Genomic DNA, 23,434 nt, shown 5'->3' with positions numbered 1-23,434 from the left:
AAAAAAAAAAAGGCTCGAAAGCATTGAATTGGTTATTTGGTTATATTCAGCTACAGCTGACAGAAAGCATAATGAGTGAAAAATTCGCACGAGGATGTACCCTCCTTTGCCACAAGTAAGCTGCAACCCTAGACCAAAATTCGCCTTTGTCCACATTGTTTTACAACTATGTGCAGCCAGTGTCCTTGATACTATCGGTCCTTTCCAGAATTGGAGGGTCATCAAAATAACTTACTTGGTTTCGTATCCCCCTTGGTCAAGATCGTGGCTCACTATCCCTTATGAAATATTGGCTATAGCGGGAGGATATAGTTCTCCTCAGCGCCTTTATTAAACAACATACCGGGTTATGAGTATATCCAGAAACTCTTCGATGACCGCGCGAATGCAACCCAAAGAAGTGGGCTAGCAGAGAAGAACTAGGAAGTGAATATCTGATCCGGTTACATGTCTCGAAACTCAGCGGGGGACTGCGTCCCGTGCTTCTTTGTCTTTCTCAGGATACTATACTTAGATGTGGTTTCCTTATCCGATCAGCCTGGAAGGGTTTTGTGGTGCCAAGCCATAATGCATTATCCAGAATCCATTCATTATTTCATAGTACATCAATCCGTAGCAGCCAATCAGAGAACTCAAGATGGGTATGGGACCCTCCAAGTTGCGCCCTAGACCTCAATATATATCATTACAACCTCTTACTATTGTCGTCAGCACAGATTCCTTTTACGACAATGGACTCTCCCCCCGAAGACCATAGAACAATAGCCTAGCAAACCCTTCAGCACAAAGAATTTATACGAGCTACCCACCCCCGATCTCATCCTCTCACAAGGCCTCACCAGATCTTTGTATCACCACTTGATCCACCACGAGCGCCTGCAAAAACGAAAAAGAAAAGGCCCGGAGGTGTACGACCAGGAAACAAAGGGAAGAAAAATGGAAACCGCCACCTTATCTGGCACCTGCGCCTGCGAGCACATAACCTACACGACGAACGTCTTGCCCACGAAGCTCACAAACTGCCACTGCACAACCTGCCGCAAACAATCTGGCGGACCCTACCAGACCTGGGCACTCTTTTCTGCGACGAGCATCACCTGGACCCACGAGGAGCCGACACTACGGCGGTCTAGCGATTTCGCTACGCGCGGGTTCTGTCCCCAGTGTGGATCGAGTATCAGTATGTTGTATGACTCGGAGCCCGGGGGATTGTACATTGCCGCGGGTACAATCGATGGTTTCGACAGGGTAGTTCCGAAGCCCTGTGCGCATTTCTTTGTGAAGGAGAAGGCGGCGTGGTTCCAGCTACCGAATGATGGGTTTGTGAGGTTTAGTGATGGAGTTACTCGGGGAAGGCGTTATTGACATGGATTGCTGGACGTGGAGTTGCTGGATAGTGTACATGGACTTCCGGTTGATTAGGGCATGTTTTGAATGTATATACCTATTTGTTTATCACATGGAGACGCGGGTTCATCCACTACGCAGGTCACAGAGATGGTAGAACATCATAAGCAGATCCGAGAGAAATCTCGAGCGCAAATACAACGACAGAAAGGGAGAAAGCACATCAAACATCATCGAACGCAAATTGAGGCTGAAACAATCTTCGTCCCGGACTCAACGGATTGATCACTTTAAAAAAAGGAACGGCGGTCACAGGGGAATCTCACAATCATGAATATCCGTAATTTACAGGAGAAGTTCAGAAGGTGCTAGTCGCTAGCCGGCTCGCCGCATTGCGGGCATCCAGTCGATCCTCATCATCTTCCTCGACAAGGGAACTGACTCCACTGGGGGACCGCAACCTTCCCTTGCCCTGTCCATTCACCTCTTCATCGGCCTCCGAAGTAGGCGAGGCCAAACTGCCACTCATGCTGCGCCCAAGACCTTCGCTGCGACGAGGGATGCCGCTCCAGGCGTCGCCCTTGGGTCCCTGACTTGAACCGAGGTTTGGCCGTCGCACAGTCGGGTGTGATTCACGGCCCAGTCGGCTCAGTCCACCAGACGAATCGATTGCCCGGATATCTGGTCGAACACTCTCCAGAGTTGCAAGGGTACGGCGCTCGGCATCAATCTGACGCAGTGTGTACTCACGTAGGCTGGCCAAGAGGTCACTCGTGGTCCGCTCGAACCAGCGGCGCTTCTCCTGAAGTAGGTTCGACGTCACCCGGTGTGTCCGCTTTGTAAGGTAGTCTTCATGACTCTGAGCCTCATCCAGAGCATTGATTGCTTCATCGACTTTATCGGGACGAACAGAAGAGCTGACTTTCAGCCGGTCTGCTGCAGCGCGCTTGCTGCGGGTGACTTGTTGAGCTTGAATCAAATCTCGAAGCAAAATGTGGCGGTTAGTAAGGGTTTCCTTCACAATAAAAGCGTCGGAGGAGTGATAATTCAGCGGCTCCCCAATGGTGGTCGCCTCTGCGGTAGCCTGGACTGCGTGATAATCCCCAACTGTCTGAACGACCTTTCCCAATTTCCGGTAAGCATTGGCCAGGCCCGGGTGCGTCTCTTGTACATGCATCTGCCCCAGCTTTACGCCAAAGTCTGATTCGGCAAGGCCGAGTCCTAAAGTACTTTATTAGTTGGCGCCATTACACCACAGCGCTCCCGCTCACGTACCTCGTCGGCCCTTGACCACACGGTCAACCTTGTGACTAGCATCCATGCTTCCTAGATAGAACATCTTCACTACAGGTCGCGCATTCTGTAGCTCAGGCGTATCATCCGGGGGCGGTGCGAACTGCTTCAAGACCTTTCTCCGCATACCTGTCGCAGGCTGCTTCATCCGAACAACCGGACTATAGCCGAAATCACTCTCAACGAATAGGACAACCTCATCATCCTGCATCAGAACCTCGTTACCCAAGACGGTGTTCAGCCATTTCTGCATGGACGCCTTCACGCGAATCTCATCCTCTTCAGTTCCTGCGCCGGCGGGGGTCAATGGAGGCGGCACCGCAGGAACCATCGCTTCGGGGTTCGCCGACATCAAATGTTCGGCGAGCTTAGTAAATTCGGCATGGGTACGGCGGACATCGCGATATTGAGTGGTTCTAAATTTGGGGATGTTGGTCTGTGCAGAGGGGGGGTTAGTTGCGATGACGGTGGACAACTATCGAATAAGGAGCTTGCTCACGTGAACATCAAAACGCAGAACGGGATCCTTTTTGCCTGTCCTCTCTAAGCTCGTAATCTTCGCCTGAATTTTATATAGAGGAGCCGGTCTGGCATGCTGTCTAGCCCCGGTTTGATACCTAGCGGGGAGCTGAGACTGAGGTTGCTGGGCATATTGTTGCTGTTGGGCGGCATACTGTGATTGCTCATTCTGGTAATCTGGATCGCCTAGCTGTGCGCTCTGTAGTCTTTCCGAGAGGTCGGGTGACTTGGTCTGTTCCTCCCCGGTAGGCAGAGAACTTTCGGGCTGGGATTCCCTGTCGGCATCGTACGGAGGTGGAGCTAACGGATCGGAAAGAATGTCGTTGGTACTCGAGGGAGGGAATGTGGTTTGGGTAGGTCGGGGGGAAGCCCAAGGAGAGGTACCTGCGGGGTGTTCGGGGTCCTGCGATATAGCGGAGTAGTCCATGGCTATCTGGCTTTGCTGGGGTGGATGGAGAATAAATAGTATGGCTCCGACGGGACCACGTCTGCACCGCAGACACGCAGATATTAGCGATGCATTTTCGGAATGTTACTGCGACGATATTATGAGACCTACCTGTATCCCCTCAGAAAACAATTGAGAGCCGCAGGGGTACTGTGACGGGGAAATTAAGGATGCGGGAGTGTGGAGTGGGAGGCAGAAGGAATATGGAATGTCAACCCGAAGAGACAGACAAGCCGAAAGGTTACGTCGTTGCTGATTCCGACACCTGATTGGCCAGGCATCCACATCAGTGACATCCAACATTTGGAGAACTTCATTTTTCCCAGCTGTACCTACGCTGACGTCTCTGAAGGGCCCCACTTGTTAGTTTCTTGCTTGTAATATAACATGCATACAAGCGGATAAACTGTGCCAATTTATTAATAATCAGATGTTACAGGGGGAATTGCGATAATGGTCGCGGCTCCTCTCTTGCGCGCTCACCAAGCAGCGCGACTCCAATCTATGCCTATCAGCCGGCTCGGGCTCAATCCACATGTAATCAAAAGTGCCGGAAGGTTACACCTGCTTCGGGGTAGTGGATTCTCAACTTGTACTTCCAAATGGCAAGCGGAGGTCCTCGATCGAACCAGAAACATTGGTATCATCGCCCACATCGATGCGGGAAAGACTACCACTACAGAGCGTATGCTCTATTACAGCGGATTTACAAGAAGGATAGGAGACGTGGATGAAGGCTCCACGGTCACCGATTTCCTTCCTGCTGAGCGCGCTCGAGGAATTACTATCCAATCTGCCGCTATTACCTTCCATTGGCCACCTCAAACTGCCGGTGATGGAAATACAACGCCGCAGGAGCCACAAACGCCAAGGTCTGCGTCATCTCATACCGTGAACCTCATTGACACCCCTGGACACGCGGACTTCACTTTTGAAGTCATGCGATCCTTGCGCATTCTAGATGGCGCGGTATGCATTCTAGATGGTGTTGCCGGTGTCGAGGCTCAAACAGAGCAAGTCTGGCACCAAGCAAGTACCTACCGGATTCCCCGGATTGTTTACGTGAACAAGCTTGACAGAGATGGGGCCGCCTTTGGCCGGACAGTCCGAGAGGTTGCCTCCCGGCTGGGCGGATGGCCTGCTGTCTGTCAGATCCCCTGGTTCGAAGGAGGAAACGGGCGTTTTATCGGTATTGCCGACGCTATCAATCTTCAAGGCCTTCGTTGGGAGGAAGGAGACGGCAAGTCTGTCAAGATGTTCAACCTTGAACAGCTGAGCAGTGAAGAGCCCCAGCTTGCACAGGAACTCAAGCGCGCGAGAGTTGCCCTCGTTGAACTGCTAAGTGAGCATGATGAAGCCATGGTGGAGAAGTTCTTCGACTGTGAAGAGGACCATTTGGCAGTTCCCGCGAATGACATTCTCGAGAGTCTGCGCAGATGTCTACTGGAGGAGCAGGGAAGGAAAATCATTCCCATCTTCGCCGGTGCTAGCTTTCGAAACATTGGTGTCCAGCCTCTACTCGACGCTGTCACGAATCTACTCCCTAGCCCTCCTGAGACTCCTGAACCAGAAGTCAGCATTGGCGGAGTTAAGGGTGGCCTCCGACACCTGCTTTCAGGAGATCTCCTAGTTGAACAAGGCGAGAAGGCGGCTTCTGTCAAGGGTAAGCACAAAAAGAAGTCTGCCATTCAAGCAGAGTCCCGCCACGCCATCGAAAAGCTCCAAGGCTGCGCCTTAGCCTTCAAGGTCGTCAACGACCCAAAGCGTGGTGTTCTGGTGTACGTCCGCGTCTATTCCGGCTCACTCGACCGAAATAGCGTCCTGTACAACACCAACCTGAATGTGTCAGAGCGGGCACCTCGTCTGTTGAAGATGTATGCGAATGACGCCGTCGAGGTTGACACCATTCCCGAAGGCCACATCGGAGTCATCGCTGGTCTCAAACACACTCGAACTGGAGACACCCTAGTCACCTACTCCGGCAACAAGGCCACACCCCCTGAACCTCTCAACACCCTCCAACTCCGTCCGATCAACGTCCCACCCCCCGTCTTCTTTGCCAGCGTTGAACCCCACAGCCTAAGCGAAGAGAAACGACTTCAAGAGTCTCTCGCGATGCTCCTCCGTGAGGATCCCAGCCTCCACGTCACCGTCGACGAAGACTCAGGCCAAACCCTCCTCAGCGGCATGGGCGAACTACACCTCGAAATCGCCCGAGACCGCCTCCTCAACGACCTCAAAGCCAAAGCCTCCATGGGCCGCATCGAAATCGGCTACCGCGAATGCCCCCTCGGCGCCTCCGGCCCCATAACCAAGATCTTCGACAAAGAAATCGCCGGCCGCAAAGGCAAAGCCGGCTGCACCGTAACCGTCGAACCCTTCGACCCCGAAGACACCACCACCCAACCCGGCCCATCGGCACTCTCCATCCAAACCACAGACGGCAACCAAATCATCATCCAAGCACCGGGCCTCCAAGTCGAAGTCAACAAAAAGGGCATCGAGGAGAGCCCCCTCCTGCCCCCAGGCCTAGACGTGCACGCCTTCCGCACAGCCCTCCAGAACGGCTGTCTCGCGGCACTCGCCCGCGGTCCTCAATTCACCTTCCCCATGCACGGCACCCGCGTCACCCTCACCTTCGACCCAGCCGAACACCTCTTCGGCAACGAATCCACCCCCTCCGCCATCTCCGCCGCAGCCCGTCTCGCAACCTCCTCCGCCCTCCGAGACCTCCCCTCCGCAGCGGGCACATCCCTCATGGAACCAGTCATGAACGTGATCATCAGCGTAGATGAAGCCAGTCTCGGCGCCGTCGTCCACGACATCTCTTCATCCCGTGGCGGCCACATCATCTCCCTCGACGAGGAAATACCCCTTCCAACAACAGATATCGCCTCAAGCCCAACAGACGATCTCCTTCCTCCCATCGACCCGAACAAGGTCTACGCCCCGCCTGATCCCTTCCAGTCGTCCACCGTGGGAATTGATCTCCCGACATCGGCTAACAGACCCCGAACCATCACGGCCAAGGTACCCCTCAAGGAAATGGTCGGGTATCTCAAACACCTGCGTAGTTTGAGCGCAGGACGCGGCACATTCGTCATGAGCGTCGATCGGTTCGAGAAGATGAGTGCGCCGAGACAGAAGGCTGTGCTTGCCGAGCTGAGAGGTGACTTTTTCTAAGTGGTTATTTGGCTTTTGTGGCATTGCACAGTACTGTTTCTCTACTCTGGATTGCAGTGACGGGAGTTATTTATGTAAGAACAAAATATAATGGGATAAATGTATAGTAGTATATCATTTGCAATGAGACGTCCTAGCGTCATACCACGGGTAGTGGATCCAGCCTGCTGAACAAGACACCTTGCTAGCATCTATACAATCTAGGCACGATCTAAAATGCGGCCACAGTAGTAATAACCAGACCCCGTCAAACAAGAATATAAACCAGCTCACCTACAACGATACCCAAATGAACGGCAAGCGAACATTGTCGTCACGTCTATAACACGCACAAAGAGCACGGGGCCTGAGCGATCTAACAGAAAAAGATATATATAACCATTTCCCGGCAACCGAAGAAGAAAGGCAACAAAACACTAAATGCACTACGCTTCAGTTATGTATTCTACAACTCCAAAATAAAATCACCAATCATTGTCCCACTCATCCTTTTCCTTCGCGGTCGTTGACGATGCATTGCCTGTCGCGGCGCCGGTACTGGAGGTAGGGCCAGGTTTCATGGCTGCAGTTCCGATGGCGCTGGACCGGGAGGCATTTCTGCGGTGGTTGTCCTCTTGCGCGAGGCTGGAAAAGTCGTCCCAGAAATCTTTGCGTTCGGGTTCGGCGCGACGACGGCCGGCGTTGTTCTCGTCTGGGCCTTCTACGAATCGTTGGAATTGACCAGCCGCGCCGCGGGCGCCGACTTGGACGGTTTGACCAAGCTGGGTGGCATGTTGGCGGGCTTGGGCTGCGAAGTCGGATTCCGCTATCTGAAAAAAAGATCTATGTTAGTGTGGAGCACTGGAGAAGGGGAGGATATTTAGGGAATAAGAACATACCGACTTAGCGGTAGGCTGAATATATGAGTCGTTCACAGTCTTCGCACCCTTTCCAACAGTAGACGTAAACCAGCCGAACCCTTTGGTCAAGGCGGCCATAGGATCTTTCTGGAAATCGTCGAAACCGGGAATATTTCCTCCGGGGGTATTTCTCGACGATCCCGATGAAGCTGGCAGACCACCACCAAATCCAGTGAACTTTCCACCCTGCGATGGTGGAACAGAGTCCGGTCGCGTGGCATTCTCCGAGCCCAGTTTCGCAAAATATGCCTCGTTACGCTCTTTCCGTCCACCGTCCATACCTCCAAACCCATCATGCGACGCAGGAGAGGCCCGACCCAGCGGTGTGCTTGACCGCGAAGAGGCGGGTTCCACGACCGGTTTCTTCTTCGGTTGGGGTGGTTTCTGTCCCGGGACGTATTCTCGCCCCTCGACTTTGGCGGAGAGTCTCTCTTTCCATTCCTCGCCTACGTCACCCTCGTAGCGCTCTTTGATGGTTGAGTCTTCGAATGTACGGCCTTCGGACTGAGTGACGATGTGATCATCGAAGAATGTCTTCCATGGTTCGTTACCCCCAAGCTCCATACGTTGGATCTCGGCGATCTTGAAGGCGTCCATGGTGATGGATCGGACGAAAGAGATGTGGACACCTAGGCCGCGGTGGGTGCCCGCGCAATTGAGACAGATGAATATTCCGAATTTAGGGGAGGCCTGATAGAAGCAAGAAAACAAGGCCGAGACATATTAGTGAAGGTTATGACAAGAGGTGGCCGTTTGAGATGTAGGTGCAGGCATAGACGGAAATGTGTTGTAGGAGACGAACCCATTGTGGCGATGGCGCGCCGCAGTCGCAGCATTTATCGTTTCCGTTGGTTTTGGAGATTTGGAGGAGCTGGACACATTATCGTACAGATTAGACAGATCTAGTTTCATGACCCTGGCCGTTTACAGGGTAATGATTGAGATGGCATACCTTCGCCTTCGTCTCCGGATCTACCTCCCACATTTTCGACATGATGAATAATGAGATATGCTGATTGAGTCAAGTAGGAAAATAAGAGATATAATGAGAAAAGATAATTGATCTCAACCCTCCGTGCCTAAGGGGTTGCTCTGGTGGCGCGAGGGTTAGACAGTGTGGAGGTGGAATCGGCTGGAGCGCCCCTCTCTGCCGTTAGTATGCCGGTCTTTCTATCTCCGCACCGAAGTACAGAGAAGTATGCGAGATCACAGTCGGTTCGATAGCCCTGTCTTTGTCGCTCCCTCTCTGTAAAATATGATTAAAGCACGGAGAAAAGCCCCAAGGTGCCGCAAGTTCAAGTGTCAAGGTGGTGATGAGGTGGTTGTGGCAGTTAATTGAGACTGCCAAGAGGGAAAATCAGGCTTAATTGGCCTCAATTAGGGAGATCACTGCAGAGTTCCACTTTTGCGTGCTGTTCCTATGGCACCAGTGGAGTCCAATCAATGAATGCCAGAGTATGACTGCATTCCTTCTTGCAGCCGTGTGCTGATACGCTTTACTTATAAAAGAGAATAAGGTGTATCACATATATGAACTGTTTTATCTCATCTACAGCGGGACATATCTATTATCAGTCATGGAAGGCTCCAGGAAACAATCACTACAAGGCCAGCCTTGCGGCTAATCAATCATAAACTAAATGGTTGCTAAGATACAAGATAGCAGAAAGGCAATAGTCGTTAGCAAAAGGTCACGTCTCCGTGAAAACCACACATTACGGTGTCTCTCGTCGCTCCAGTCGCACGAATGCCTCGCGGCAGTTCGTGCGCAAAAAACATAGGAAATAATGAATGCCTCATCCTCATGATAAATTCGTCCCCTATGACCGCTTCGAACGGGAATAATATTTTCATAACTTTTGCGTTTGGTAGTTGGCCTCGTTGTCTTTTTTACCTTTTTTTGACTTTTGTAAAAACGCTCCTCGACGGCAGAGTATGAAGTTATCATCCGTACGAAGGTCCTTTCTCTTCCTCCAATAAATCTCGACTATACAGTGGGCATGTCGAGATCTGTGATTCGTTCCGGTTGAGAACGACTTGTCCTTTAAGCAGCAGCGGGAGCAGCGTTCTCCTGCGCCGGAGCTTCGGTTGCCGGCTCAGTCTTCTCAGCGTCGGTGGCGGGCGCGGCAACAGCGTCGTCTTCCTTGCCGGGGCTGTCGATGGCGACCTTGACGGCAATCTCACGACCCTCGATCTCCTTGCCGTTCATTTCCTTCACGGCCTTCTCCTGGAGCTCCTCAGAGCCAAGAGTGACGAAACCAAAGCCACGGCCCTTACGGCGCTCGTTGCGGGCCTGAAGCTTCTTGATCATAAAGCGGGGAATGGGACGCAGAGCGATCTTAGCGGAAACGGGCGAGTAGGCGGCGAAGATCTCCTTGAGCTGTAGGAAGGATTAGCGACCAAAACTCAAAAACCAACAAGAATATACACACCTTGTCCTCACTCAGATCATAAGGAAGGTTGGCAACCATGACCTTGGTCTTGGAAGGAATTCCATCCTCAGGGGGGCCGCGCTGCTTCTGGGGGCGGGCACGAGGCTTAGCAGCCTGCTTACCAGACTCAGAGGTAGCAGCAGCTTCAGTCTGGTTGGTAGTCTCAGTCAGAGGAGCGGCCTGACCTGGGACGTTGGTAGGCTCAGCGGGAGTAGCAGCCTGGCCATTCTGGGGCTGGCTCTGCTATGGAAGACATTAGTGTCTCAAGAATCTAGCGTTCATTCTGAGATTAGTGAACTTACAGCACGGCCTCCACGGCCGAGGCGACCTCCACGACCGCGACCGCGGCCGCGGCCACGGCCACGACCTCCGGTCCTCCTGCGGCCCTCATTGCCACTGGCACCCTCACCGCCACTTACAGCACCCTCGGCCTTGGCCTCGGCAGGCTCAGGCTTGTGGGCCAGCTGAACAGAAACCTTGCGCTGGAGAATCTCCTTTCCAGAGAGTTCACTAATGGCAGAGGTAGCCTCGTGGGCAGTAGCAAGATCCACGAAGGCGTATCCAACAGGGCGGTTGGTACGAGGGTTCACAGGGATGGAGACACTTTCACTATACCAATTGTGTATTAGCATCTAGCTTATGTCATTATTGATAATGCGAACCACAGCTGGAACGCGCGTCTTCAGTGGTAGACATGCAATTGAGTCATGGCAAGCCCTTCATAAAAGAAACTGAGAACACTCCTGTAGTAGTTGGGCATTACGGAAGCGGGATGGGTTGATGATCTCCTTGGCCTGCAACTAACACCGGCAGGCCAAGAAACCTTATGACCAAACAAAGGAACACCTTGACAAACAGGCGACAGGTAACTCGACATGAAAGACTTACACCTTGTAGTTCTTGAAGAACTCCTTGAGCTCCCCCTCAGTGGTCGCATAAGCGAGATTCCCAATGTACAGCCGACGTCCCTCATCAGCACTGGCGGCAGCAGCATCGGTGGACTGCGCCGGAGCGGCAGGAGCAGTGCCGTTGGTAGTAGCCTCAGTGGCGGCGGGGGTGGTAGCGGCCTGGTTGTCGGCGTGGTTTTCGACGGCAGTAGACATCTTGATGGCTGAGATCACAAGGTCGAGAGTTGAAGATACTTGGTTGAGATCGCGAGTAAACCTGACCGGTTGTGTGTTGTCAAGGACTCAGGGTAGCTAAAGGCTGCCTGTACTTGAAACTCCTTGGAATGGATGGGTGGGAGTAACTTGAAGAGGGGGGAGGAGGAAAAGGGTAGCTTGGTGCCCTAGATACGTGTGGTTGACGGGGGAAATCCTTAGTTGAACACGATGGAGATTTGCCTTGAGAGGAAGGATGAAGTCGACGGGGCAGAAAGGAGAAGGAGAGAGAAAAAGGGCAGGCAGCGAGGGTGGCACGCTAAGCCGGGACGGGTAGGTTGTGGCCTCAGGCTGACGATGCTAGTGGTAATCACGACGTGTCGTTAGTCACTTCGACACCCAACGGAGCTCCGGGATTGGAAGGCGGCGGTCTGGCCAGTCTTCAGGCACCTTTGCCCACTCCGGGTTAGGGTCTCTCTTAGCGCTCATATCTGACATCACCGCCCGTTGTTAAGCAGATTTTCTGCAACGAAAACAAAAAAAGGAAAAACAACACATCTGACTCATTGATCTCATGATGGGCACATGACCTACAAATCGCCCTACAACCGTTCCCCCTCCGCCAACTTTTCTTACCCCGACAAAATACCCCTACACATAATGTGAATTTTCTTATTGTTCCCTTCAACTCTTACGGTGGGATACTTCTGACCGCCCAATTCGCACCCTCGACTCTACCCCTCCTTGGGGGGGAACATTCCAGATCATACTCCGTAGAAAAACACATCGTATCTTCCAGCAACCGGGTTCTCCACTTGCCAACATATATCTGGTCAGATCCCGTCATAGTTTCTCCACGCGCTCTCTCATCAGCCATTTGAGTGGATAAGGGATCTTTCTCTTACTCCATCATATAGTGGAGCACACAACAATCCTGGAATCTTGGGATGTGGTTCAATTTCGTCCAATCGAACTTACTAAACGCACTCTCATGTGAGATCAACCAAAATCTCCTCGCACATCTTGCATATCGGCAACTCAATCGCATGGGAAACTCAAGGAACTAATATACATAGTATTTACGAAAGATTTATCAGCAGTAACTCTTATGAGTCTCAAAAAAATATTCAAATTAAACTCCTGAAAGGGACAATGTAACCCATTCTTCAACCAACATCGGTCGTATGTGCTGCAGATCAAGAGGCCCGCAGCTACGTCAATCCTGACGCTACGGCGCCGTCCCCGCTTATTGGCAAACAACAATAAACAACGGAGATGAGGAAAGAAAGAAAAAAAAAAAAAAATACCAATAAAGACAAAGAAGAATAAGAATAAGAATAATCTAGGGTCATCAATGTACAAAATGATGAGGCTACACCACATATGATAGGTCGTCAAAACCTGAAAGGACCTCTAGGTCAAATGCATTGTATGTTGGTTCCGGCCGTTCAAGTAGCCCCTTGCTCGCCCGCATTTCCTCTCGCAATTTTTGGCGCTCCTTTTCCTGAATCTCTTCTGGTGTCGGGACCGGGACATAGTTGCCATAGTCGTCCCTGTACACCTTCTCACGAACGGCCGGCGAGAGGGGAGGGGCCCATCTCACCGTCTTGGCCCGTCGACCCGCTGCTTTCTGTGACTGTGTGCTGAGGCAACTCTTCTTTGGTAGACCCGGTACCTCGCTATCCGGAAGCTCAACTTCATCTTCTGACGACGTTTCTTCAGGAGGTTCTTTATCGAGACTTGCTGACAAGACACTCCTCTCTTCGGAGGATGTTTCAGCTCCCGAAGAGCTTGTGGAGCCAGTCTGGGTTGTGAGATCGATAATTGACTTCGTTGTAGCAGCATTTCGAAGCTTGCACTCGTAATGCTCATTCCAAGTACTGATCATGCCTTGTCCATATTCGGCGATCGAGATCTCATTATCACTATGCCAGATAAACGATGGATCGGAAAGGGGGGCAACAACCATAGCACTGATCGCTTGCGAAACGTCACCGACCGTGCAGCCATGGGCTTCGGCAAACGCTTCAAAAGGAAAGAGATTCGCAATGGTATTGGCCATATCCGCAAAGAACTCGACGGTATAAGGAGACGGTGTGGCTGGGCCCGTAGTGGAGGATTCGGACAGGGCTTCCGTGTCGGCAGAACTATCGTTGGTCTCGCTGGGAGACAATGGGGATGACGGTGTGTCAGGGATTTCGTCCTCATCGAGGATCCAGTCTTGATTCGCGTTCAGAACTTTTGCTTTCTTTGTGGGTTGGTCGGAGTGCATATCCGACGAGGCAGGTCGCTTCTTGGCCATTCTCTAAGAAGTACGCATTCACAAGAGAGAACGGTATCGCAATATGCAAGGGTGGTCGGTCGATCTCAGTAGTAAGATTCTAACCACGTCAGCATCAAACTTGTCGCAGGGAAGCCAGTGCATCAAATGTTCTTGGTGTCTCTTGAACGCTGGCTTCCTATTAGTGATTGTACACTCACCGTTATAGGCCCCGCCTATTTACCTTGTTAAAGCTTGGTATTCTTGACCTTCTGGTCAGGTACTTTGTTTCTGAAGAGATAGTGAGAGCTTTCTGGTTGAAGATGTTAATTGAGGAGGGGATCATTTTGTGGTGAGATTAGAATATAAGAGCTAGTTAGGGTTGTGAGATGCGTTGAACAGTAGTGAATGTTAATTTCTGATGACATTGTTATTGTTCTCTGAACAAAGAGATTGGCCATGTCGATCAATGACAACTCAGCCTAGAATAGTTGAGGTACCTTTGATTTTCTATCTTATACTCCATAATGTCAGCTTTAGGTGGGTGTTGTGTTCTGTTGGTGTGAATGCCTATGGGCCAGGCAGCCGGGACGTAGAAGGTAATCAAGATACCTAGGGCTTTGGCTGATGACTCGTATACCACACAGTAACAACATTCTTTATTGATTTATGATTGTTGGCCCATTGAGGTCTTTGTGAAGAACAGTGATATTTATTTACGTTACCTCTCCTGTTGGACATAAATGGTTCCGAGTAAGTCAGTCTCCACCTTTTTTTATAGACTGTACGGAGGTCCAGAACTACCGACGGGGGATCTTATCGAATAGAGTATTAGTGTTGGCCTGAGTTTTGAGCCAACCAAGAGGCCGAGCAGAATAAGGTTAGTCAGTCCCACGGCTTGGCGCGCTTACTCAAGCAATGGCAATAGAGTTCACATGGAACCCCATTCTTCTCCTCTTCCCCTTCGTTTTCCAGTTTTTCTCTCCTGTTAGTATACTTCAACTTGCCTTTGCAATCTTCACTCGTTTGGCTGATTCTAATCCCCTCAGGCTAAGAGAGGATTCTTCTCGCGATGGATCATATAGAGCCCGTCGACGGCTCTAATGGTTCTTCTGCAGAAGGTCCGAGGCCACCCTCCACGACTCCTCAACCGACGTCATTACAGCAGCGACAACGTGCGACGTCGCTCCGCTCTCGCCGCCCTACCATCCGCCTTCAGCGCCTCCCGTCTTTGGAGACCGCCATCCCCCAAATCCAGCCCGGAGTCTCTCGGGGCACTGGCAATGCTTCAAGTATCAATGTCGCATCGCCGCCTCCCGCAAAAGGCGCAGATGAAGACTCATGGCAGGGAAATCGTCGCCGCAGCAGTTCCGAGCCCCGGCCTGGGAGGTGGTCTGCTCCCAATCCATCTGCCCTTCCCCGTCTCCCACAAGACCAAATGCATCCCTTGATGGAAGAGCCGGCAAATCTAAGTCCGATCAATTTAGCTCCTTCGAGTCGGCCGTTTTCCGAAGTGCCTCCCTCGGGGTCCCCACCACCCCGGGTGCAAAGGCGAGGAAGTTTGGGTCTTCTGCGTTGGACGAGTGAAGCAGCTATGAACCGGTTCTCGCGGAATCGCGTATCTGCGAGCGGGGCCGCTCCTCCATCAGAGGCCGACACTACGCACAATGAATACCATCCCCACGTGGTGGATGTCTTAGATGTTATTGGTATGCCCTGAATCAGGCATCTATGCCAACATGCCCTAACATTAGCCAGACCCGGAAGTTTCAGCACTATCGACCCTGACAAATGTCCAAAACTCCTTGTTCGTGCCCAATTTGGGTCCGTTAATCAATCGCAACCAGACTTATGCACTTTCACCGCCGAGAGAGTCGTCGGAGTCGACTGGGGAGGAAACGACGGAAACAGAAGAGGGCGAGGAGCCATTCGAGAAACCCCTTGAAGGCCGTCCATCACTAGAACGACCCTTGACAAGCCTATCAGCAGTCTTGGGGAAACAAGATCCACAATTTGCCGTGCTACCTGAAGGAAGCAATCTCGAGGGTTGGACAGCGAGAGACATAGAAGAATTGAACGATCATGTCAGGCACATGTTACATTCTCGTCGTTCCAAGTTTAAACGGGCAATGAAGGGCTTTGGGAAATATGTTTCTAAACGTATGTACTGACCAGTTGCAGCACTGGATCGCTTACTGACTGTTGGCCCTGTAGCACTCGGGTTTCTCATCACCCTATACGCAACTCTTATTACGCTTTTCGGTCTAGCCTGGGTGCTGTTCCTGATTGGTATGACCCTAGTTTTCTTTGCTGGCCTGTGGCCTTTTATGTGCATAGGGCTAATTAAATGATCAGGTTGGATTAACGTCGGTGGGCGGCAGCTGTACATCATCAACGTGATTGACAACGTTCTTGTCGCCTTGTTCGCCATTATGGGTGATGGGCTAGCACCGTTCCGTGCGATTGACACATACCACATGTGTTTCATTGCTCACTACACATTTCGAACATGGAAAGTCCGTCGAAAGCGTCAACTGCCAGATCTCAAAGATAAAAATGATCTACCCACTCGTCGCGAGATCGATGTCGACGTTGAATTCGGGGATACGCCTAAAGACGAAGAGTATGAGTTTACTGTGCTGAACCGTCTGCAGCAGCAAAAGCTGATTCACCATCAAACGAAATTGTCCAAGTCTCATACCTTCTACAAACCTCACGAAACCCTGACCCACCACGCCTTCCCTCTTCGCATGCTTATCGCCATTGTTGTCCTGTTAGACTGCCATTCCATGCTTCAAATCGCGCTCGGCGCCTGCACGTGGGGCATCAGTTATCACCACCGTCCTTTCGCCCTAACTACTGTCATTCTTTGTTGTTCAATTACTTGCAATATCACCGGTGGCGTCCTCATCATGATTGGCGATAGAAAGACTCGGAAGAAGGATGTGGTGGAACGGCTGTTCCGTGAGCAACTCACTAAAGAAGCAATGAAGAAGGTCAATAAAAAGAAACAGAAACGGCAACAAAAGATTGAAGAACAGGACGAACCGCGATTGTCAGTTTCCTCGCGCCCTAAGCCCTATGACGGAACATAGGAAAGTCCTCGCCTTCTGTGCCATCATAAAAGCCCTTTACGACCGCATGAGCTTTTCTTTCTAAACCGTACACGCATATACAACTATGACTTTGATATTGCTTTGTTATACCTCCCTAGCTTGGTTCTTTTCTCCGATGTTTATATATTTATGATCTACGCTTCTTTTATCTTGCTTTTGCTTATCATGATGTCCGGAGATCTAGCTTTGGCATATTCTATACAAATGTAATGCTGTCTTGTGCACTGCTGAGTTATGTACTGTACTATACACAAGACTTGAACTATAACTTTCTGAGAAGTATTTAACGGTCTAGATTTATTGCTCTTGCTAAATATATCCTGTCCTACTATAATTTATTACCTACCGTAAACCACATAAAAAGGCATATAGAATACTCTGTCTATATAATACTGCAATCCTAAATACCCCACCTAGACACCAACCTTGAGTTGCTAAATAGCCACTGGAATAATATTTCAAATAAGTTTACTCGGCAGGAACCCTAAACGCTTAGTTCGTTGTTAGGAGCATTGGTATACTACGTTAAAGACCAAAAAGCATAGTGGACCCTTCGTACAAGTCTAAAAGGGTCCGGAGTGTATTACAAGAGCTTAGATAGACTAAGTGAAACAAAAGGAAAAGTTATTTTGAGATTGTTGTATGGACATAGAGTAAGCGCACATATACAAAGAAAACTCTCCCGAGAGCTGGTCAGAATAAATCCAAAGCAAATATAGAAACACAAAGAGAGGAAAGATAATGCTCCGCTCAGCAGTATGCAAATCAATAACTGATTCTTGTCGGAAATGACCTGATAATTGGATGTGGGAGGGGAATGTAATATGGAAATCCAAACACCAAGCACCCGCTGAAATAAAGAGGATAAATCCCATAATTGAAAAGAAAAGTAAAGTGAATGACACTGAACTCAACTGTACAAGAGTTCAGGATAAAAGTTTATTCTATCGTTGTCCCTTGCCTCTTGGCTGCATCTTCCCAAGCAGACAGGGAACCCACCTTCCTACAACTCCGAATGCAATGTGTCCTCCCCTGCCTTCGCTTGCATTTTCCGATTCGTCAGGATCTTTTCAAGAGTGTCGAGCTTCTCACGGGTGGTCCGTATAGCATGGTCCATCTCGCGCACTGACATTTTGTCTTCGTCTAGCTTGTTGATAAAATCGCGCCCGCTCTGTACTTTTCGAGCTCTTTCATGCGCCCGCGCTTCGCCTGACCTGTCGACGGTTGGGAAGACCATGCCGTCCATCCCCACGCGGTCCTCCAACCAACTCCACAGCTCGCTCTCCTCTCTTCTCCACATCTCCTCATAAGCAGCCAGTCGCTGAGGTAATGAATAGCCGGGACATCCAATGTCGTGAGACAATATTGACGGCTGCGAGGGTGTCCGGAAGAAGATTAGGAAGAGCAATATACCAATGACTAGGATGGCCAGGTTTCCGTTCCACAGAGGCTTAAGAACGCCGGCTATAGGTTCCAAAACTCCGCGTATTGGTTCAAGAGGTCCCCAAGTTTGTGCTTGTTGCTTGGCCGCATCGCTTGCTGCTTTAGCAGCAGCAGCAGCCGCTTCCTCGTTGGCAACATCTCCCTTCTTGCGACGTCCTTTCCCTTTGCCTCCGGCCTTGGAGGCGGCGCGAGCACGAGGAGCAACAGCAGCTCTGAGCGCACTGATGAGATCGCTCCCGAATGTTCCCTGACCATCAATAGCACCCTTTTCAATAGGGCCTAAACCGCATCAGTGCCTTGGTCTTAAGACTCGAGAATAGTAGCGAACTTACCTTTCAGCCAACTTTTCCCGGACCATTCGATGGTGCACGTCATTAAGAAACGTGTCTGGTTGTTCGCGGCCCAGGTGAACAGGTACTTTGTCTTGGTGCAGAAAACATTCCCACTTGGTACGTCGGGAGTCTGAGTGCTTAGCGTAACAAGAACCGCCTTCTCCAAGTCTAAGAAATCCAGGGTTTCAGTACTGATACATTTGGTTTGCTTAGGTCCGATGGAGCCATTAAGCGGCTTGATGTACGAGTATTGTCTCGTCCTGCTTTCGTTGGTCAGACCACCGTTTTCAATATCGAACTGAAGCTCGCCGGATTTCTGATTGTCCACAAGGAACTTGGGCATAAAGTTTGTCGATGCCGGTCCAAATACATAAGAGTAAACCTTTCCAAGAGGGGCGGGAATAATCTCATCTTTAATAACTTTATCATACTGGCCCGCGGGATCAGTGTATGTCGTAGGACCATGGGTAGCAGGGCCAGGAAAATCTCCATCTGCGTTCTCATTTGACGATTTTCCGCCGCGCGGGTCGTTATTCGTGTTCGATGTTGTTGGGGCTGTGCCATTGACTGGTAGGTTCCCAGAAGCTTGTCGGCTGAGGCCCTTGAGTGGAAGTGACTTGTCACTTCCATTGACACTGGCATCGCCAGGCTCAAAGAAACTATCAGCATTATCACCATCTTCGTCCTCATCATAAATCTCATCTTCATCTTCACTCCCACCCTCGCTCTCCTCTCCCGCCTTCTCAGTTTTGTCCCCTGTACCCTGGTCGACTCTGGTACCATTTACTGAGCTCTTGAGAGCCGGATGATTAATCTTCCAAATGTTGACCATCAAATCGTAGGTAGACTCTCGGCTGAGCAAGCTCCGGAAGGTGTGACGAGCATGCAAAGTTTGAATGGCAATTGCGTTAGGGAACACCATAGCTGTTGACTCTTTCTCTATCGCGACGATTTCGTCAAAGCTGATGACCAGGGTAGTTACCCAACCTAAGATATTGCTCGAAAAGCAAATGTGACCCTCCGATACGTAGATGCGTCCGGCCAATATGATCTCTCGTTGCAACGCACAGCTATAATCCTCGATCAAATAATCGTCTTCAGGGACGCTGCGGAACAGTTGATGGAAGTCCCTGTTCCGCTTTTTACTAGCAACTGCAAACCCAGTCAGCCGTGGCACGCTTGAATTACCACCTGGAATCCCTAGTGCCATCGTACTAGCCCCAGCGGCAGCTGCTGTTGATGCAGTTGCTGCTGATGAGCCTCGATGACGCCGCCTAGTCAGGCGGCTGCGTACGCTCCCGCTACGAGAAGGTCGAACATTGATTTCACCGTCTAGTACGCTGCCACTTGGAGAGGGATGGTCACCGGTGGCGTCTCTCGGAAGTGAGCTTGTGGACTGTAGTTCCAGGCTCTCATCCGATGGTGGGGCCACCGAGACTTCTGCCGGCTTCTCGTAAGCCATGGTGACCGCACGCGCAGCATGTCGATCTTCAAGCCTTGCTGCCTCCTCATCTCGCTGATGAACTGCGGTGTTTTTGCGCTTCTCAGATGGTATGTCCGGCTTCGTAATAACAACACCGTCGGGTGTTGAGACGGACCCACCAGGCGGCACAGCAATATCTAAGTGGCTGAAGTCAAGATCCCCGGATCCTAGTGTCTCAATTGCCAATGGCTTTTTCTGTTCGGTTTTGCTAGAATCCTGCGTCTCGTTCTGGCTACTTCCTCCATCCTTACTCGAGACATCCTCAGACTCCGTGGGTACCTGTTGGGAGGGGCTGCGGGTCTTTGACTGAGTATTGAGGCTGCTACTAAGCGTTGAGGCAGCGTTTTGTGCCGCACTGAAGACAGAAGAGAAAAACCCACTTTGTTGGGTGGCAGGGTTGGTCTTCGAGGCCGCCTTCGTTTCTTCGATAGTTGGGCCCAGAGCAGATATTGAGTTAGACAGCTTACTGGGCTTGTGGCTAACGGAAGAAGCAGATCGTACCCGCCGGTGTGAGATCATGTTCCCTGACGGACTTACGACAACTCCTGGCGGCAGCGGGTCTTTCCCTTTCAGAGATTCCGGCGATTCAGTGACATCCGGAGATGAGAAGAGATTAGCGGCAGCTTCGGTTCGAGGTGTAGGTGGGGTCACTGTAGTGTGGGGTGCTGGGATAGTACGGCGGGGGGGCGTGCTTGGAGAAGCGTGATCTGAGGGCTGCACAGGTTTCTCTTCCTTGACGTCAGTACGAACCAGCAGTGGCACAGGCGGAGGAGACTCGGTGATAATGGTCGGAGCTTTCTTTGATGATGTACTGCTTCTCCTACTGCTTCCGAATAGACCCCCGCCTTTCTTACCCTCACTTGGGGTAGAAGATGACCGGTCTCGATTGGAATCTTTTTTATCCTGGTTTGATCCGAATGCGCCTTTCCACCGTCTCCCTGGTGAGACGCTTCTTTTCTTGCCACCGCGATCTTCCGGGACACCCAATGTCAAGCTTGGTTGAGAAGTGGGCCTCGAGAGCTCTGTATCTGCGTTGGACTCGGAATGCGCAGTGGCACTTGGCCCACTGACAGCAGATTCTACATCCGCCTGAGCATCATCAGTGTCATTCGCGTCCGTAGATGTTGTCTTGATTAATGGTGAGGTTGTGTAAAAACCAGCGTGGGACTTTTCGGCAGTGAGAGGAGGGGTCCTGGAGAAAAGTGGATAATCAGCACTTTGCTAATTGTCGGCGATACAGCGCCAGATAAACCGGGTACAACTCACCGCTCAGGTTCAGAGTCATCAGTCAGTAGGTTAAATGCATCATTCTGGGGGTTTAGGCCGTCGTTGGCTGCTGATGGAGGCCTGTCCTCGAAAGGTTCATCTGGCCTATCTTGTGCATCTTTCTCCCCTTCCAATTCGAATTGTGTCGGCAACCCTTCAGTCGCTTTTTGGTTTTCCTTCTTCTTTCGCTTTTTCCTAGCGGCAAGGAGCTTTGAAAATCCGCTGGGGCCAGCCTTTGTAGAATCAGTTCCTTCGCCCGCTTGAGACTTAGGTCTGTCGGAAGTAGAGTCGATCGACGACGAGCGGCCATTGCTCCTACCAGAGCTCCCTAATGCATCATCAATGGAAGTTTTCGAGCGATTAAGTTTGCCGATACTCTGCATGTCCGACGAGGAAGCCGGGTGGGCTTCGGAGTTTAGAGAGGTGCCGTCCATGAAGAATCGGAATAAATCGAATCCGATTCAGATTTAACGTATGAGAGATAACTCAAACAAGAGAATAACAAAATCGTAAGAAGGGTAAAAGGCGCGATATATGTGGAATTTCGAGGGCAAATGTACATGGTAGAGTACAGCGTGTCCCGCCTCGAGATAGTTCCCGATAGGAGCAGCGTATGAAGCTAGACGGAGGGGAAAGATACCGCCTGTTGGGAAGCCATCAGAGTAGTCTTGTCTCCTCCTTGGATGTATAATTTATGGGAAAAGAGAAAGTACAAGAGTCCTAATAAAGTAAATCGGAAGCAAAGTGCTTGATAAAGGGGAAAATCGAGCGGGAGAATGGGGGTGAGGAAAGAATGGGAATGACGAAGCAATCACGGCTGGCAGTTAACATCAACTCCGCAGTCGAGGTTACGGACGTAACTCGTTCTGGAGTAGGATGGACAAACTGCTGCCTTACTATATCAGGACTAGCGCAAAAGCCTTATGGGCTGACTCAGCCATCAGGGGTAACATGACGATCATTAACCCTATTTTTATCAGCCCATGGCAAATCTGGGTGGAGGTTACTAAAATCGCCCATTTTTCTGATAGATTATGCAGAATACTAAGTTTGAACTACACTACGGGAAATATGTGATCGTTTCAGGGCCACCCTTCGCACAACTCACATCCGTACGCACCTACAAATAAGCGCCAAGACGAAGCTATTAATAGACCCGTCATATTCCTGTACTATTTAAATCACCGAAAAGAACACAATATTCTCTTCCCTTTAAATCGCACGACACAGGAAGGACAAACTTGATTGAGATTTACGGTTTTGATTTAGCATCGGACTATCAGGGGCAATCCTGCTGTGAGAGAACCCCACTCGGAGGTATCTGGTCTCCGACCCGCCCACTGTGCTGTTGCGAGTATACAGTATGTTCAACCCCTTAGCTTCTTTTCCCAAACTGTGGCTGTACATAATCAAACTCGTATTCGTACCTAAGGTGAGGTCTATGAATAGGTGAACCACGTACTCGTTTCCTCCCAGGCCTCGAGAGGATTGTCTCATTGATGTACGGAGTACCGGTAATTGATTGGATCCAGCAATAACACTTGCCATGACTTTTTGTTTTCTCAAAATTTCCGGGCCCAGAACGCTTCAATTTATTGTGATATGGTTGATGCACTTCTATTTGGCTAATCTGTTCAAGTAGCCTCTCTGCTTTGGATGCTTAGTACAAGCCAGTTGGCGGGACTCCGGACCAGGGTCTGAATATAAATACTTCGTATAACCACGCTTTCGCCAATGCAAGCATGATGCAGGAACCTGCAAGATTTTATTGACTCGATAGTATATCGTGAGACTTAATTAAGCAGAATGTAACTCATTCACTATCACGTATCAGGGGCAGCTAGCTACTCAATAACTTTCTTCCAATCATCAAATTTGGGTTAACCTCTTCTGTGTTCCATTCTTTATTATCTCTTGAGATATTGCATATTATAGCATAATGCACCCACTTAGTTGTCCAGGACGGTGCTTTATTTAGGTCATGCCCAAGGTTGAACAAAAGGGGGCCGTCTCCAGGACGATGCCTTTTAGAGGTCCCTAGTGCAAGTATTGTGCTTGTATAAAAGTAAGGTGTTTGCGCAGTATGGTTGAAGCTACGTCGTCATATTATGCTTTATGGAATGTATATGTAAAGCGCATGTTGTTTTGATATAGGACAGTTGAAAATCATTTCTCAGTGTCAACGTCAATAGAAATAGGCTCTAGCTTTGTTTGAGACGCTGAGGTCCAATGATTCTCCACAAAGAATGCTCATGGGCTGAAGTGCTGCAAGCAAAAGAAAGCAAAAGAAAAAAAGGGTCGGAAGTTGTCTCA

The 23,434-nt window shown here is 50.4% G+C and overlaps 8 protein-coding genes across 8 annotated transcripts; 3 read left to right on the top strand and 5 right to left on the bottom strand.

The window, feature by feature from the left end:
* Window positions 1-610: 610 nt before the first annotated feature.
* Window positions 611-1,535, top strand: BDV27DRAFT_58613 (GFA family protein). Its single transcript, XM_032077014.1, has one exon. It carries the CDS (start codon window positions 937-939, stop codon window positions 1,363-1,365), a length of 429 nt encoding a protein of 142 aa, XP_031922201.1. The 5' UTR covers window positions 611-936; the 3' UTR covers window positions 1,366-1,535.
* BDV27DRAFT_58615 (retromer subunit VPS17) lies at window positions 1,536-3,792 on the bottom strand. The gene is made up of 4 exons (XM_032077015.1): window positions 3,719-3,792; window positions 3,140-3,647; window positions 2,623-3,076; window positions 1,536-2,568 (listed from the first exon to the last, which is right to left on the bottom strand). The coding sequence occupies exons 2-4, from the start codon at window positions 3,584-3,586 to the stop codon at window positions 1,706-1,708; spliced, it is 1,764 nt and encodes a 587-aa protein (XP_031922200.1). The 5' UTR covers window positions 3,587-3,647; window positions 3,719-3,792; the 3' UTR covers window positions 1,536-1,705.
* A 156-nt stretch (window positions 3,793-3,948) lies between these two features.
* Window positions 3,949-6,862, top strand: BDV27DRAFT_136668 (mitochondrial elongation factor MEF2). The gene has a single exon (XM_032068813.1). It carries the CDS (start codon window positions 4,061-4,063, stop codon window positions 6,788-6,790), a length of 2,730 nt encoding a protein of 909 aa, XP_031922199.1. The 5' UTR covers window positions 3,949-4,060; the 3' UTR covers window positions 6,791-6,862.
* An 83-nt stretch (window positions 6,863-6,945) lies between these two features.
* On the bottom strand, window positions 6,946-9,018 carry BDV27DRAFT_136666 (GTPase-activating protein GCS1). Its single transcript, XM_032068812.1, has 4 exons — window positions 8,642-9,018; window positions 8,492-8,560; window positions 7,669-8,379; window positions 6,946-7,599 (listed from the first exon to the last, which is right to left on the bottom strand). The coding sequence occupies exons 1-4, from the start codon at window positions 8,681-8,683 to the stop codon at window positions 7,255-7,257; spliced, it is 1,167 nt and encodes a 388-aa protein (XP_031922198.1). The 5' UTR covers window positions 8,684-9,018; the 3' UTR covers window positions 6,946-7,254.
* A 273-nt stretch (window positions 9,019-9,291) lies between these two features.
* Window positions 9,292-11,550, bottom strand: BDV27DRAFT_136665 (RNA recognition motif domain-containing protein). The gene is made up of 4 exons (XM_032068811.1): window positions 11,010-11,550; window positions 10,424-10,730; window positions 10,122-10,364; window positions 9,292-10,069 (listed from the first exon to the last, which is right to left on the bottom strand). The coding sequence occupies exons 1-4, from the start codon at window positions 11,222-11,224 to the stop codon at window positions 9,734-9,736; spliced, it is 1,101 nt and encodes a 366-aa protein (XP_031922197.1). The 5' UTR covers window positions 11,225-11,550; the 3' UTR covers window positions 9,292-9,733.
* Window positions 11,551-11,871: 321 nt separating this feature from the next.
* BDV27DRAFT_136662 (uncharacterized protein) lies at window positions 11,872-13,955 on the bottom strand. Its single transcript, XM_032068810.1, has 2 exons — window positions 12,503-13,955; window positions 11,872-12,214 (listed from the first exon to the last, which is right to left on the bottom strand). Exon 1 carries the CDS (start codon window positions 13,521-13,523, stop codon window positions 12,594-12,596), a length of 930 nt encoding a protein of 309 aa, XP_031922196.1. The 5' UTR covers window positions 13,524-13,955; the 3' UTR covers window positions 11,872-12,214; window positions 12,503-12,593.
* Window positions 13,956-14,458: 503 nt separating this feature from the next.
* On the top strand, window positions 14,459-16,931 carry BDV27DRAFT_136660 (uncharacterized protein). The gene is made up of 4 exons (XM_032068809.1): window positions 14,459-15,190; window positions 15,240-15,641; window positions 15,696-15,770; window positions 15,837-16,931. The coding sequence occupies exons 1-4, from the start codon at window positions 14,554-14,556 to the stop codon at window positions 16,574-16,576; spliced, it is 1,854 nt and encodes a 617-aa protein (XP_031922195.1). The 5' UTR covers window positions 14,459-14,553; the 3' UTR covers window positions 16,577-16,931.
* Window positions 16,932-17,204: 273 nt separating this feature from the next.
* On the bottom strand, window positions 17,205-21,940 carry BDV27DRAFT_58554 (GRAM and VASt domain-containing protein). Its single transcript, XM_032077013.1, has 3 exons — window positions 21,122-21,940; window positions 18,373-21,047; window positions 17,205-18,319 (listed from the first exon to the last, which is right to left on the bottom strand). Exons 1-3 carry the CDS (start codon window positions 21,553-21,555, stop codon window positions 17,601-17,603), a joined length of 3,828 nt encoding a protein of 1,275 aa, XP_031922194.1. The 5' UTR covers window positions 21,556-21,940; the 3' UTR covers window positions 17,205-17,600.
* Window positions 21,941-23,434: the final 1,494 nt, after the last annotated feature.

The sequence above is a fragment of the Aspergillus caelatus genome (genome assembly GCF_009193585.1).
Source record: "Aspergillus caelatus strain CBS 763.97 unplaced genomic scaffold BDV27scaffold_284, whole genome shotgun sequence".
NCBI lineage: Eukaryota > Fungi > Ascomycota > Eurotiomycetes > Eurotiales > Aspergillaceae > Aspergillus > Aspergillus caelatus.
This window is presented reverse-complemented; position numbering and strand designations above follow the sequence as displayed.